General features: G+C 37.7%; 1 protein-coding gene across 1 annotated transcript in view; it reads left to right on the top strand.

Annotated features, from left to right (window-relative positions):
• The window catches only part of itpr2 (inositol 1,4,5-trisphosphate receptor, type 2), a 77,269-nt gene that overhangs the window by 43,066 nt on the left and 18,488 nt on the right, over positions 1-15,715 (top strand). The window contains exons 38-51 of the mRNA XM_033968545.2: positions 2,986-3,106; positions 3,643-3,830; positions 4,990-5,173; positions 6,960-7,213; positions 7,890-8,090; positions 9,211-9,321; positions 9,898-9,993; positions 10,365-10,484; positions 10,899-11,027; positions 11,630-11,822; positions 11,993-12,118; positions 12,684-12,859; positions 12,939-13,103; positions 13,714-13,897. Of these exons, the coding sequence (XP_033824436.1) occupies positions 2,986-3,106; positions 3,643-3,830; positions 4,990-5,173; positions 6,960-7,213; positions 7,890-8,090; positions 9,211-9,321; positions 9,898-9,993; positions 10,365-10,484; positions 10,899-11,027; positions 11,630-11,822; positions 11,993-12,118; positions 12,684-12,859; positions 12,939-13,103; positions 13,714-13,897 (2,248 nt within the window). The remainder of the gene's footprint in view (positions 1-2,985; positions 3,107-3,642; positions 3,831-4,989; positions 5,174-6,959; positions 7,214-7,889; positions 8,091-9,210; positions 9,322-9,897; positions 9,994-10,364; positions 10,485-10,898; positions 11,028-11,629; positions 11,823-11,992; positions 12,119-12,683; positions 12,860-12,938; positions 13,104-13,713; positions 13,898-15,715) is intronic.

Below are 15,715 nucleotides of genomic sequence, written 5' to 3'. Positions count from 1 at the left end.
AAAACTAAACTGACTTAAAGCTGGTAGAGGAAGAAAAGTTACATGGTACACCTTTTAAATTATAAATCAAGAAATACCAACACAGGAAAGTAGTACAATAAATAGCCTTTTTAAAGCATAGTTTCCCCTTTAAAGTAGTCTGGTTTTGTGTTTGCCGTTGTCTCCCTGTCCGTGTTCAGTGGAGCAGACAGCAGAGCTCTGAGGCTGATGAGGGACTGGGCAGCTCATCCCTGCTTGGACCCCATCTGCAGTGTGGCGTGCCGGTGCACATTTTAAACCAGCACATTCGCGCTGTCGGCTTCACGCGGGCTTTTGTTTGCTCCTCTGCTCCTGTCTCACCCCCTCCTCCTCCTCTTCTTCCTCCTCCCCTCCTCTTCCTCCCACCAGTTTCATTTCTGTCAGTTCTTCTACCACTGTTTTTCTTACATCACCTGACTGGAGTTTTTCTCGTCAGTGCTGGCTGGCCTCTCCATACCACTCTTGTATTCTGTCTGACTTCAGTGAAACTCAGTGGCGCTCTCTTCCCTGAAAGCAACTTTACCATTGACATTTACTTTCACTGGCTCTGCTTTTATAGCATTTGGATTACATCACCACATCACAAGTGATACAAATTGAGGACAGTTGCCATAGTAATTAATTATTCAAAACATTGTTGCTCAGTCTTCATTAAAAATCCTCGAAAGTCCATAACAGGAAAATGAACGTGACCCATAAGATATAGAGATATAATGCATGGGCCTTGCCATAGTTTTAATTTAATTACATTTTTTAATGTTTTTTTACTGACTTGTTTGAGATTCTAGTCCATGATGAGGTCCCTCTCACAGAGTGGGTTAAGAGCTTCTTTTCCTGTAGTGATTGCACTGAAAATATAAATATCCAAATGTAAAATTCATAAATGTTGAATAGGATCATTCACATTAGTGATGAAACAATGTCTTGTCACACACTTTTTTGGATCACACAGCAGAATGGCTTTATGGCTGTGCAGTTGCTTTGTTGGGTGTGTTTGTGAGTATTTGTGTGGTGTAGTGTGGTTGTGCGTGTCTGTAGCAGTAGCTCCAGCAGACAGAGGAGTCAGACAGTGTTGGTGCAGACTGCAGATGAGATGGAGAGTTTACTGACACCAGAGCATGAGCTTCTCCTCTCTCCTCCTCCTTCTTTCTCTCTCTTTTTCTCTCACCTTCTCTCTTTCTCTTTCTCTACTCACTCCTCTCTCTTTGTCTCTCCTCCCCTGTCTCTCCTCTCTTTCCTCACTCTGTCTCCTCCTCTCTTCCTCCTGTCTTTGTCTCTTTTCTCCCCATCTCTCCTCTCTGTCCTCTCTCTGTCTCCTCCTCTCTTCGTCCTCTCTCCTTTCATCCCACTCTTCTGATACCTTTTCAATTACACAAGTATAAGTGCTCGTAATGTGAGTAGTTGTTTAATGTACTGTGACTCCATGCTTTTACTCCATGGTACAATTTTGGGTCTATTTATACGTTTTGACTTGCTGTGTTGGAAGCGCCAGCAGCATATTACTTTTTTAATAGTTAATAATACTTTTTACGATTGTTGTGGCAGTAGTTTTATAAATGGAAAACACCTGGAAAATACTGAAAAAAACAAAAAAAACACAGCGGTTTATTATTTTCCATAGTAACAACAGTGACTTTTAAGGTGTACTATGTAACTTTTCTGATGGAGGGTCCGCCACCCGCTTGTCTCCATGGAGAGGTTATAGGTTTTCCTGGAATATTCTGCAATAAGGCATTAAACTTATTTACCTCAAAGAAGTAGTTGAAGTATTTTAGCAATAAAAATAGCTGTTATTTTTCTTAAATGGAAGATAGAAAAATTGTTTAAAGCTGAACCGTAAAACATTTCAGGCAATAACATCTTCATGGGGACTGGCATGTGGCAGAAAAGTTACATAATGCACCTTTAAAATCCACTCAGTACTGTACCTCTGTTACCTGTTACTCTTACTTGTTTTTATTCTGTTCATTAATTTCCCATTTAGTTAGTCAATAGTGTCAATACTGAGACAAAACAAACAAGGCCCCTGCGCTTGGTTGCCGTGGTAACATATGCTTACGTGGTGCATCCATACAGTTGTGATGTGCTATATAATCTAAACGTTTCCTTGCGTGCTGTCACCTGTCTGTCGTTTACGTTGCCACAGCGACAACATCTCACTTCTGCTCACCTGCATCAATTACCATAAAATGTTTGTGTCAGACGCAAAGAAAACTGTGTACTGTTGTGTTTTATGAGTAATGCCTTTGTGATGTAAATGTTCTCTGTGTTTACTACTGAAAAAGCATTACCACTTTGTCATTCATTTAGTGCAGTCTACACAGTCTGGATTGGCGATAATGTGAACTGGTGCAAAACAATAAATAGCATGAATCTAAAATTTGCGACATCTGGATTTAGTTGAATTCACTTAAAAGGAATATGTTTATTTCAAGGTGCAATGTGTCACTTTTCTAATGGAAGGTCCACGACGGGCCTGTCTCCATGGGGATGTCATTGCTTTGCTTGGAATGTTCCACAGTATGGCATTAAATTTCTCTATCTACATCTGTTTGTGTAGAGCTAAGCCCGATCACAGTGAGAATACATGTTTTTCAAGAGATGTTTTAGCAATACAAACACCTTTAATCTGATAAATCCAAGATAGAAACTCTGGAGCACCATAGAGAGAAGCTGGAGGTAGACCCCCCTTAAGAAATGTTACATATTGCATCTTTAAATGACATGACAAAATATATGTGAAGTATCATTGGGGTTTTTGGGGGGGGGGTTTGTCTTTGTCTTGATTACCCACAGGACGAGAACATGTTTTATTTCTGCTCAGACATTGTAAACTAAACATGTTTATTGATTCTTTTTTGTTTTTTACCACTTCGTTGCGTAAGTATTATTTTTGCAGCCGTTGAAATAGACACATTCCTCTCAGACTGAGTTATGGATTTAACACAGTGATTTGTGCCTCCACAGGGAAATGAGTTAAGAAAGATTCTCCTCACACGCTACTTCGGAAATCAAAAGCTCCTCTCCAAGACAGAGCACGGGAGTGGAAACAGCTCATCCAGTGCCTTTGTCAAACCCTCATCTGGAGGTACTGAAAACCTTAAATAAACCCAGTAGACGCTATGGACTGAACAAAACATAAGCCCCACACCAATTTCACACTTACATTTGACAACTACATATTTCTCTATTCAAACTAATTGATTGCTTTGCTGATTATGTGCCGGTAGTTACATCTTCAACCCTCAATCAGCCCCAGGACTATTAAAATGTTTATGTAACTCTATGGGACTTTGGAGAGTTACTGTTTTTGAAAGAACTGTCTAAATTATGAGGTACAAATATTGGACCTCATCATTATTTGTTTGAGATTGGCTCCCCAATCTTGTTATTTTAATGTTATGGCTTAAAGTGATTTCAATTGACAAGTCTTTCTGGTTGAATAATGGCACCACTCTCTCAACTTAGTGTCAAAAATGTATTTCTACTTTATTTATACTGAAAGAGAATATGTTGAACCAGCTCAACAAATCTTTATCCTGATATTTAAACAGCAAAATTATTTAACTCTTAGTAAACTATTAGTGGTGTTTTAATGTGAATGTGACCTTGTTGTGTGTAAAGGAGGTTCGCCCTTGTTGGATTTTGACAAACCCTGCAGCAGTGTGATGGAGATCCAGTGTCTGCTGGACAGTGTGGGGGCCTCGGAGCTGGTCATTGACCTGATCGTCAGCACCAAGAATGACCGCGTGTTTGAGGAGAGCATCCTGCTGGGCATCGCTCTCCTGCAGGGGGGAAACACGCAGATACAGGTGATCAAACATTTTTAATTATTCATTGCATTGTATTATATTGTATTATACACTGGCTGGCCAAAAAAAGGGCACCCACTCTACTATTTTGTTGGAACGCTTTGATTACGTCACACATTCACTTTGGCATTGTTTTGATTTCGCTTCTGCAATATCACAAGATTTATTTCCATCCAGTGTTCCATTCATTTTTCACCACGATGTTGCATTGATGATGGTCGAGTCTGACGCTGCACAAAGCCTTCTCCAGCACATCCCGAAGATTCTCAATGGGGTTAAGATCTGGACTCTGTGGTGGACAATCCATGTGTGATGAAATGATGTCTCATGCTCCTGAACCACTCTGTCACAATTTGAGCCCGATGAATCTTGGCATTGTCATCTTGGAATAACCCTAAACTGTTTGCTTAGTTAAATCCAGGTGGTGACCTTTTTTTTGGCCAAGCAGTGTATTTAAGACTATTTTATCATAATTGAGGACTAAATGAATAATGACTATAGTGTAGTGCTTTGAGAGGCTTTGACAAGCCTGTAAAGTGCATTACAAGTGTAAGGCATTATTATTATTATTAACTGAACCTGGGTTGCCAGTGCCTTAACCTGCACATAGAGGACAAGGTTTTTTTTCCCTTCTCAGTTTATGGACAGGCAGGTGCTGGAGTTTAGGCAGTGATGTTTCAGATCAGAGAGGAGCATTTTAACGCCTTGGGGTCCCACAGGAGGAGCTGGAGGACATGTCCGGGGTGAGGGAAGTCTGGGAGTCCCTGCTTAGACTGCTGCCCCCGCGACCTGGTCCCGGATAAGCGGAAGAAAATGGATGGATGGATGGCATTTTATTTTTAAACCAAATGGATTTCAGCATTGAAATTGGCAATCCAGATGAGAGACTCGTGTGAGGCTCATTCTGCTTTGTGATTGAATAATCATCTTGAGAAATGAAACACCAAATTATAACATTAACAACTTGACCATAATGTGATGTAATTAAAAACTGCAGTAAAAGCTTTATTTGATCTGAACATGTCTACCTTGTATTTGTGGACACAGTTATGTTACTGTTTAGGTTTTTATAAACATGCCCTACCTTTGGTTTAAAATGTTGTTTTGACATGAGAACCCAACGTATTTAAGACTAATTATGAAATCCTTTCCTACACAGAATTCCTTTTACCACCAACTCCACAAGCAGAAGAAGTCAGAGCGCTTCTTCAAAGTTTTCTATGACCACATGCAGGTGGCTCAGCAGGAGATCCGAGCCACTGTGTCAGTCAACATGTTTGAGCTGAGCAGCAGGAAGAGAGAGGATGACAGCGAGGGGGGCGGGAGCAGCCGCTTCAAGAAAGGTAAGCGTGAGTAACAGTACGTTTCACACACGCTGCCTTGTTCAAAGCTAAGAGAGGCTCCTGTCTACAATACTCAGTCATAGTCTATGTCAAAAGGAAGAAGAAGGTCTGTTTTTAGAGGTACCAAACAAGGCAGTAGCAGTGGAGATGAGTTGTCTTGTCATGATACAAACATTTAAAACTCTGTTTCAGTGTTTACGAATGGATTGATAACTGGTAATGATTTTTGTACTGCAATTACAATACAACATACAATTCTTTAGAAAGCTAAGTGTCATTTTCAACTCAAAATAATAGTAGTAGTCTAAAACGGCACTATGTAGCTTTTCTGGAGGATGGTCCACCACCTGCTCATCTCCATGGACATGTTATTGCTTTGCCCAGAATGATCTACAGCTATTTTAAGAAAGGTAACTCCAAGTAACAGAGCGTTTCACCGATCTGCCCTCACACAGGCTGCCTCTGTCACCTCAAAGCTAAGAGAGGCTCCTGTCTACAATGTTCAGTCAAAGTCCCTGTCAAAAGGAACAAGAAAGTCTGTTTTTTTTTACTCACAAACAGTAAAGGTACAGGTGAGTTGTGCTGACATGATTTCAAACTTGATTTCAATGCCTACGAAAGGCTTGATGAACTGTATTATTATCTTGGTATAAAAATGTACTATTATTATTTACTATTACAAATGACTATTCTTTAGACAACTGAGTGCTATTTTCAAATCAACAATAGTAGTTTCTTTCAATACCATTTTAAAACTATTCAGGACATCTCAGATTTTGTCCTATTCCATGTCACTTTTTCAGTATGAATATGGGAATATCTTATTCTAATACTAGTTTTAGTACTGATTAAATTCAGAATAGACTTTTTGTTGATAAAAGTATGAATGATGGGCAAAACACAACTAGAGCTGTGCAATTAATAGAGTTTGAATTGAGATTGCGCGTCCATCATTTGTAATTGTCAGTGATCAGCTTACTGTAGGTCTTTTTTATCAAGAGATCCACAGTTAATACTTTGACTTTGTCGCTTGGAGCAGAGGAAAATATTTCACTGCTTTTTGTTATGAATGGCATTATACTATTCTGTATTTTTGTGTTCAGGAAAAGAAAATGACAGCCAATTTTACTTGTTTTTAAAAAGATCAAATTGAATTGAAAAATTGTGATCAATCAATATGAGGAATGATTGTCATTATTATTTCTCATTTCACCAAGGCCTGTAAAATAATTTCTAGTTTACAGTTTGGGTGGTCCTAGGTCCCCTTTGGTCCTGGATTATAACAATAGAGGAGTTAAAATCTTAAAGCTTTGTCACTGTACTGACCTCTGCACAGGCTGCTGTTTCAGTCACATGTCAGAGGGCATGTGACACATCACTCTATGAAAGCCTTATTGTGTCACAACTGTGCCTCATACGTTTATACTTTGAACCCCTACTAGGTGTTTTTGATGGGAAAATGCCCAGCAGTTCACAGCCCTGCAAACTGTGTAGTCATCAGTGTTATTAATGAATAATCGACTAATTGACTACTAAAATAACCACTGACTGTTTTAAGAATCGTTATCTGGATGAAGCGTGCTCCAGAACACATGCTAAGAGAGGACATTAATGCATCTACCATAAGATCCTATACTGTAATACTAAAAGCACATTCTCTGTTCCTGTTACCATTTAACGGATGGAAATGATCCTTTGGCTATAATCCGGTGTGTTAATATTCGTGTTGTATCATGTCTGTTCATTATCCCAATCAAATAAATAAATAAATATTTTCTGTTGTTAGGTAAAGACTCCAGCCTGCACATGAGAGACGACATGCGCGGTCAGCTGAAGGAGGCCTCCTCTGTGACGTCTAAGGCTTTCTGCGCCTACAGAAAAGAGCTGGATCCTGATATAGAGGGGCTGGGGCAGAACAATGAAGTCATCGGGCCTGAGGAGGTCTTGGAGGAGACCCAAATGAGCCCCTCCATCGCAATCATGAATCCTATACTCCGATACCTCCAGCTACTCTGTGAAAACCACAACTCAGAGCTGCAGGTATTTTCTTACATACGTTTTTCATCATACCCAAATATTAATGGGAGGTGGGTAGAGTCATTGTGCATTTATTCAATTATAGGTATTTTTATTGCTCAAAAATACCTTAAAAAAACATGTATTTGTACAGTGAATGGGCTAGCCTTTCCTCAGATACAAGGCTTGGTGGCATCACCTACATATCTTCATGAAGATAGTTTAATGCCATACTGTGAAACATTCCTGGCAAAGCAAATCATTCTTTACAGAGACAAGTAGTTGGTGGACCATCCACCAGAAAAGTTGCATGTTGTACATTTAAGTGGTAATGGTAGTGGTCAAAATTATATATGTAAAATTATATATGTAAAGTAAAAAGTAAGAATCCAAGTGTCTGTTATTTGGATGTTATGTCTGGACAGGCTACACAGAAATAACTCAAAAAGCTTTATTGTGCAAATTTGATCATTTTTAAAATACATTAAAATGAAATTACCTCTAAACACAAGGTATTAGATATTTTAAAACCGCACACTGAGCAATTCTGCATGTTACAAAAGCTTATGATGATGGTATGCATTATTCTAATGAAGTACTCAGTAAGTAATACTAAATAATAGGTTGTGTATATCTTATTATTAAAGTTATACTAGTAAACATTGCTTAACTGAACATTTTTCTCATCATATTTTTCCAGAACTTCCTCAGAAACCAGAACAATAAGACCAACTACAACCTGGTGTGTGAAACTCTGCAGTTTCTGGACTGTATTTGTGGCAGCACCACAGGAGGCCTGGGCCTGTTGGGGCTTTATATCAATGAGAGTAACGTGGACCTGGTACGACAGACACTAGAGACCATCACAGAGTACTGCCAAGGACCCTGCCACGAGAACCAGGTAAGATTTTATTGGAGATTACGGCTGGGTGATATGAAAAGAAAAAAAAAAAGTTTTCCTGTATTTGATCAATCATAATTTTCATTGATTTAAAATGTCCATCTACAGGAATTTCATGAACATAAACAGTACATACTTTTAATTATTGTCATTTAACCCAAAATAAGTCTGCTCCATACCACATGCTTTTACTCACAGAGGATTGGCTGTAGATAGGCCTGTCACAATAAAAAAGTTTGAAGTGCGATATACTGTTTAAGTAAATATAGATGGTAAACAATAACATTGAAACTAATTTATGCCATTGACACAATGACCCAAGAGCAGATTTAAACCATATAAACTACTCTAAATCTACAGTATTGTTAAAAAACATGAGTTGCAATAAATAAACAGCTAAATGAAAGCTTTAAGTGCGTAGTTTACATCTGTAATGAGTCATAGAAGTTATTTATTCAACATTCTACACTTCAAATCTTATCATATAGCCAGAAAATAACCAAAGATTCCCCACTAGTGCAAAAAAAAGTACCCACAATAAATACTGATGATTGTTTCTCCTATCGTATATTGAATGATAAGTCGATATAATAATTATTAGCTGTAGTTCTTTCCATTAAAATGACACAGGCTGATCATGACGATTAGAAATATCTGAGACCGGATCCAAATTTCACACTTTGGTATTATAACTGAAAGAAAATGTATTTCACTGTCATGCAGACTGTACTGATATGCCATTTGTGCCATTTGAATGGATTATAGGTTCCTCTGCTTTAGTCTGTTTAACTAATACAACTAATACTATTATCCTTGGTGAATTAATCACTTAACATCATTGTAATTGTATTGATTAAACATATTTTTGAAATTGTGACTTGTTGGATTAATTGGTAGTTTTCTTAACAAACTATTTGTTCATTATGAATTAAGTTTTATGGCACTTTTAAGAGCCTTAATAAAGCATAGACAGTTACCTAATATTGTGATGTAACGTGAACACAACCTGCCAGTGACTACTCTCACTATATTGCAACAATAATCTGCATATTTAGCTCTAGTCATTTTATCACATTAATACAGACAGAAATTCTTCACTAACTACCTCTATCCCCTGCAGTCGTGTATAGCCAGGCACGAGTCCAATGGCATCGACATCATTATAGCTCTAATTGTGAACCCCATAAACCCACTGGGGAAGAATCGTCTGGACCTGGTACTGGAGCTGAAGGTAAGTGCCTCTTATAGGGTGTTAGAGGCTCCTACTGTGGCAGCAGCAATTAGTGCAGCTACATACAGTATATATTAATACAAGACAAATGCAAGCTATAGTATGCTCATTAATATTGAGCTGGTATTGAACCATGTTTTGGTTCAGTTTATACGCAAACAGCAGCCAATATTGACAAAAATTGTCTATTTTATTGTTTGATTTATTTTTTACTCTCTCTGTTGTTTTTATGATGTTTTTATTGCCTTTAATTGTTGATTTTCTTTCACTATGTGCAGCACATTGAAACAGTCATTTAAAATGTGCCTTTAAATGACTTAACGGTTGAAGTCTAGTGCAAAAAGTGAATGAACCATAAAATTAACCACAAAAGTGCAGAAATGGCACTTTGTTTGGAAGGTTACACTAGACGTTTCTAATGGTTTTAATTATAGGCAGCAAGAAAATTTGCATATCTCCAAAACAACAATTACAATATTATCCAATGTCTATATTTCCCATTTCTACCCAATCATTCATTGTATATATGTTTTAAAACGTGTAAATAAATAGATTTTGGCTTTACCTTTGCTGTAGAACAATGCTTCCAAACTCCTGTTGGCCATCATGGAAAGCCGCCATGACAGTGAAAATGCTGAGAAGATCCTCTATAAGATGAGACCTACTGAGCTGGTAAGCAGAACAAAATACTAAAATAGTCTCCATTCTAATTGTGAAACAGACATTTATGGCTGAAAAATCGCAATTGGATAGATATCCATCAAAACTTTTCTTTTGATGTTTTAATACTAGTTTATGTTAAGAGTCCAGATTTTCAACACATTCAACAGCATCACAAAATGAGAGACAATGGAATTATAAACTGCTAAACTAATGTAGGAATCCCATGAAAGTGCGATTATTATTAATCTTAAGCCCTAATTGGGTTTGCATATTCTCCACGTTGCTTGGAGAGAGTGTCTGCTTTATTATGCATTTTGTGAATAGTTTTCTTTTCTTTTGTTTATATTGTGTTCTAATGATTGTAAATGTCTCCGCTCCAGGTGGATGTGATGAAGGAGGCCTACACTCAGGGTCTGGAGAGTGAGGAGGAGGAGGACAGTGTTGGGGATAAAATCAAACCCAGAGACGTGGGACACAACATTTACATTCTTGCTCATCAGGTACAATAACTGTCGAGCAGGGCCTAATTTTATTTCTTCGGATTTAATATTTTTGTTGTGCAGCACATGGTATGTAACTTTTTAGCCAAAATCTAAAATAAAATAAAAGTGTGTTTTTAAATCATGCATCCTTACTGTGAACAGGCTTGCATCTCCACAAACCTAACTCATTTTTGGCCTGGAAGAGGGCCTTTGTCTCTGTCTTATCCCTCATTTTACAAACATGTCAGGCCTGATGTTGTAATGCCCTTTCAAATCCAGCAATATATTTCTTGGCACAGCATGAGTCAAATGATTGCTCTCTATTTGGTGTCTCATTTTGTTTCTGTCTTGTAAAATAGTATTCTAAACTTGCTTGTGTTTTGTCACTATATGAAGTGTAAATCTAAAAAAATGCCACGTTGTTTTGTGCAGTTGGCCAGGCATAATAAGATCCTACAGCAGAGCCTGAGACCAGGGTCAAGCTCTGGGTTAGCAGCTGACCTGGACCACGAGAAAGACGACGCTCTACATTACTATGCCAACCACACCGCACAGATAGAGGTACACTGGCCAGTCTTACATTTAGTTTTGTATATTGGTATAGTACTGTACCTTTTAATTCAGCAAACTACATGATTTGCAATTTAAAGCTTACTATACAACATAACGGCAATAGTGAGATGTGGTTAATGTATTGTATAAATCAAGATAACATATGATTTATTATAGTTTCATGTTGAGTTTTCATTTGCAAAAAAAAAACATTTTCTTAGAGTTAATACTTCAAATGTATTTCACAAGATGTCTTTCTCTTAACATCTACTATACTACTTACTATTATATATTGCTCTGGTAGAAGTTTGGTATGTGGAAAATACAATACAAAAAATCTGAATCAGAAATGTGTTAAAACATGTCTCGAAATTGTGTAAGTTAATGTATTGCTCAAAAAATTTAATAAAATCACTTACTATTTAATATTGTAATTTTGAATATCTCCACAAGTTCAATCGCAATGTTTACAATTGTATGTTATATCTTCCATCTCTAAATAAAAGTATTTAAGTAATCCACTTGAACAACTGTCAGATTTTTGCATAAAGAAATCTTGTTATCATTCAATTTGCAACCAAAGTTCTCCATATTCCTTCTTTTCGGTGCAGATTGTGCGGCACGATCGGACCATGGAGCAGATTGTGTTCCCGGTGCCTAATATCTGTGAGTATTTGACCACGGAGTCTAAAGTACGCGTGTTCACCACCACCGAGAGGGACGACCAGGGCAGCAAGGTTAACGACTTCTTCCAGCAATTTGACAACCTCTACAATGAGATGAGGTGGCAGAAGAAGATTCGCAGTAAGTTTGTGCTTGGCCAATAATGATGGTGCTATATCTGGTAGCAGGATGGTGAAATTGTGATGATAATTCATTGTTATTGCCTATATAACTGGGAGAATATGTAGTGTATTTGAGTGAGTGCTGAGTTGGTGTGTGCTAGTATTTACTTGGGGTTGTTGTCTTGACAGAAAATAAGGCACTTTTCTGGTTCTCGCGGCACATTTCTCTCTGGGGAAGTATCTCCTTCTACTTGGCGTTTCTGCTCAACGTGGTCGTGGCTGTGTTCTACCCCTTCGGCGATGATGATGACGAGGGTGAGAATTGCTGACATGATAAAGAAAAATGTATATTTTTTTTATTTTTGGAAGTCACTGCCCTAAAAAGTGCACTTGTGTACTTAACCAAAGTAATTTTTAGGGAATATGCATCTAATGGTGAGACAGTGCAACATTCTGGCAGTGCTAAAAACTATTGAAACAGTTATATTACTCAAGTAAAAAGTATAAAGAAGTGGTCCAAAATTACTCGAATAAGAGTTAAAAAAAAAAAGTATTTGGGGAAAACAACTCAATAAGTTAAGAGTTAATGTCTAGACATAATCTGATTTCATATAATTTAAAGGACAAAGGACCACAACAATGGGAAACATTAAGTCATATCTGAAGGGCCGATGCAAAAAACCCACAAACGGTCAAATCATTTAATATTGTCATCTAATCAAATCATATTCAAATGTAATAATCATTTATCTTTGGCCTGAACAGTCACAAATAACAACATCAAATTAAAATATTGAAGCAATCACTGTGTTTTTATTTGACAGTGTGGTCTTAGATTGTGACATTAGCTAATTATTACAGTGATATTTTATTTTTACAGGCACTTTGTCTCCTCTGTGGAACATTCTGCTGTGGGTGTCCCTGGGAGTCTTCACCACACTGCTCCCCGTCCTGCCCAAACCGTGGGGCATCCTGTTCTTTCTAGTCTCACTTATTCTTAGAGCGATCTACACTATGGGCCTGGGTCCAGCTCTGTTACTATTGGGTACTGTTAATGTAAGTGCGTGACATGTACTCCAGTATCAAGATGTAATAATGGCATTAAGTAATCAATGTTTTCATTTTTCTTTTCTAGCTTTTCAACAAGTTAGTTTTTCTTGTAAGTTTTGTTGGCAATCAAGGAACATTCACTAGAGGTTACAAAGCCGTTGTAATGGACACACTGTTTATCTACCATCTGGCTTATGCCCTCATCTGTGTCCTGGGCCTCTTCGTGCATGAGTTTTTCTACAGTTTTTTGGTGAGAAATTTTGTTATTTGTTCTCTTTTTAAGGGGGCAAGTGTAATATTCTGCAGTTACCATGGTGACAATGATGCACACAATAGCAAAAGATGGTTAAGATGGTCGGAAAATTCAAGAAGAAATACAAAATGGGTTTAAACGGCACATTTTCATAAACGTGTGATAAGTACTAGCATTGATTTTTAACAAAAAGTGAAACTGAAAAATGTTATTTGAGAAATATACAACTGTGAAATATCCGATAAATTCACAAATGTTGAACCTGATCATTTCTATTAGTAAGATAAAAACCCTTATTTTAGCCTTTATTAATACATTTTAGTTGTTTATTATTCTGTATTAAAAGGGCACTGTGTGACTTTTCTGAACGTAGATTTGACATCTGCTTTTCTCCATGGAGATGTTACTGTTTTTGCCTTGAGTGTCTAAAAATATCTTGCTCAAAGTAGCTTGAAAAACATGCATTCTATCGTCTGTCACAAGAGATAAACCCTCATTCAGAAACGTTACATAGTGCACCTTTAAATTTTAATGGCCTATAGAATGTTGTTCTCTGAAACCCAGTAATATTCCGTACAATATAATGAAATGACTTATGTCTTGTCAGTTGTTCGACCTGGTGATCCGTGAGGAGACATTGCTAAATGTGATCAAGAGTGTGACGCGGAACGGTCGCTCCATTATCCTGACAGCGATTCTGGCCATCTTTCTGGTCTACTTCTTCTCAATCATCGGCTTCCTGTTCTTCAAGCATGACTTCCGCATGGAGGTGGACCGCCTTTCACCAGCAGGTATGACCTACCCTGCCATTTACCCCACACACTGGATTACTCTTTAGCTTAGTTATTACTACTGCTGCAGAGCCAGTTTTATCAAGGTGAAATTATCTAACAAAGGACCATTAATGAATATAAATCATTCAATGGGGATTGTATGAGGAAACATTAACTTAACGTATATTTGAGTTGAATATTTTCCAACCATTGTCCAGATGTCAGAGAAACCTTTTCTACCATGGACCACCGACTAATTAAATTCCAATAAATTTAAATTTAATAGCTTAATAAATGCAATAAATGCAAGCTAAAATAGGAACTACATCGAATATCTATTTTCCATCACATTTTAATTTTAGGCTCTTTTTAAAGGGGAAAACTGCAGACTGTAGCAAAGAGTGCAATACTTTCAATTCCTGTAAAACTTGCATTAGCTGTAGATTTTAGCACTCCTGCCTCCCAGCACTGGACGACTCTCCTGTGGGTTTCCTTTGGGTGCTCTGGTTTCTTCTGTCAACTTGACATATGCACAAAACGATTATTTCAAGCCTGGTTCTCCCAACCAAACCCTGGCTCAAAATCTGAGGCTGGGTGACGAGGTGATATAGACATATTGTTGTTTTCTTTTGAGGGGAATAAGCTCCTTACCTTATCTCATATCTCACCTCAGGCGTTTATCTCACATCCTACCTCAGGCGTTCCCACATTTTTGAGGCCATGAAAAAATTTTAATTCAACCTGAAAAACACATTAAATCAAGTCTAATATTGTTTATTTGAACTGTGTGTTTTCACAAAAAATCTACTGTTTTCCCGGGACTACGGATGAAAAATAGCCCTCGGACTAATTCTGGCATATTTACATGCAAATGTTTATTAATATGCATTGTCCCTGAAATAAATAAATAAATAAATAAATATAAAACCATTTATTAAACGCAGTGCCTTAATTTGTAAATAAGCTACACTGTACATAATCATAGTCATAGCCCATTATAGTGTAGTCTGGTATTGTTGCTCTATGCTTGTACACAGGGTTGAATATTCGTATGTTTCTAATTATTTATAGTTTTTGAGTGCATATTTCTAGTCTCTTGCTGCTCTTAAACTTTGTGCTGCAACATTGGAATTTCTCCATTGTTGGGCAAATAAAGGTAATCTTCTCTTAAACTGAAATGTTGAAATCATCTTGCGACCCACAGTTCATGCCTCACAAACCCTCATAATCCTTATAATTCATATGGCCTCCCATTCTGCTTTACCCTCCCCATTGTTTAGGCTGTGCAGACAGTTCCCTGCACATATATAGCTGCAGTCACGCTTTACAAACCCTGGGCAGTGTGGGCGTGTTAATGAGCTCTGCCGGTCAGAAACAACCTGCTCGCACATGTGCACCTGTTGCATAACCTGAACAGTAACCACTTCAGCCTCTGTTTTTCTGAATCGAACGCGGCAGACACAGGGCACTGGAGTCTTATGTAAGAGCCCCATGCTCGCCCTCCTGTCTGCCTGTCTGTGGGCTGTGGGTGAGCTCTCAGTGAACTCTATGGAGATTGAGAGCTTCTATAGGGGAGATGTCTTATTGACCCTCCTTTGGATCTGGGTTTACCTTTTTACCATAGGACTGCCCAGTGTACTCTTATTCAGTTTATGTTTTGTTCTACTACACCAAAATTTCATTCATTTTACTGGTATTGTATCACTGAATTATGTTAGTTAAGTTTGTAAATATTGATTTGCGTTATTATCATGGGACCAGAGACAAAAAAAAGAAAAAAAATATAGTAATATAATATGTACCTATATGTTTTGTTTTTTATACTGTCCAGTGTCC

The sequence above is a fragment of the Periophthalmus magnuspinnatus genome, chromosome 6, assembly GCF_009829125.3.
Source record: "Periophthalmus magnuspinnatus isolate fPerMag1 chromosome 6, fPerMag1.2.pri, whole genome shotgun sequence".
Lineage (NCBI taxonomy): Eukaryota > Metazoa > Chordata > Actinopteri > Gobiiformes > Gobiidae > Periophthalmus > Periophthalmus magnuspinnatus.
Note: the sequence above shows the minus strand (reverse complement) of the source record. Positions and strands in the feature narration are given on the sequence as shown.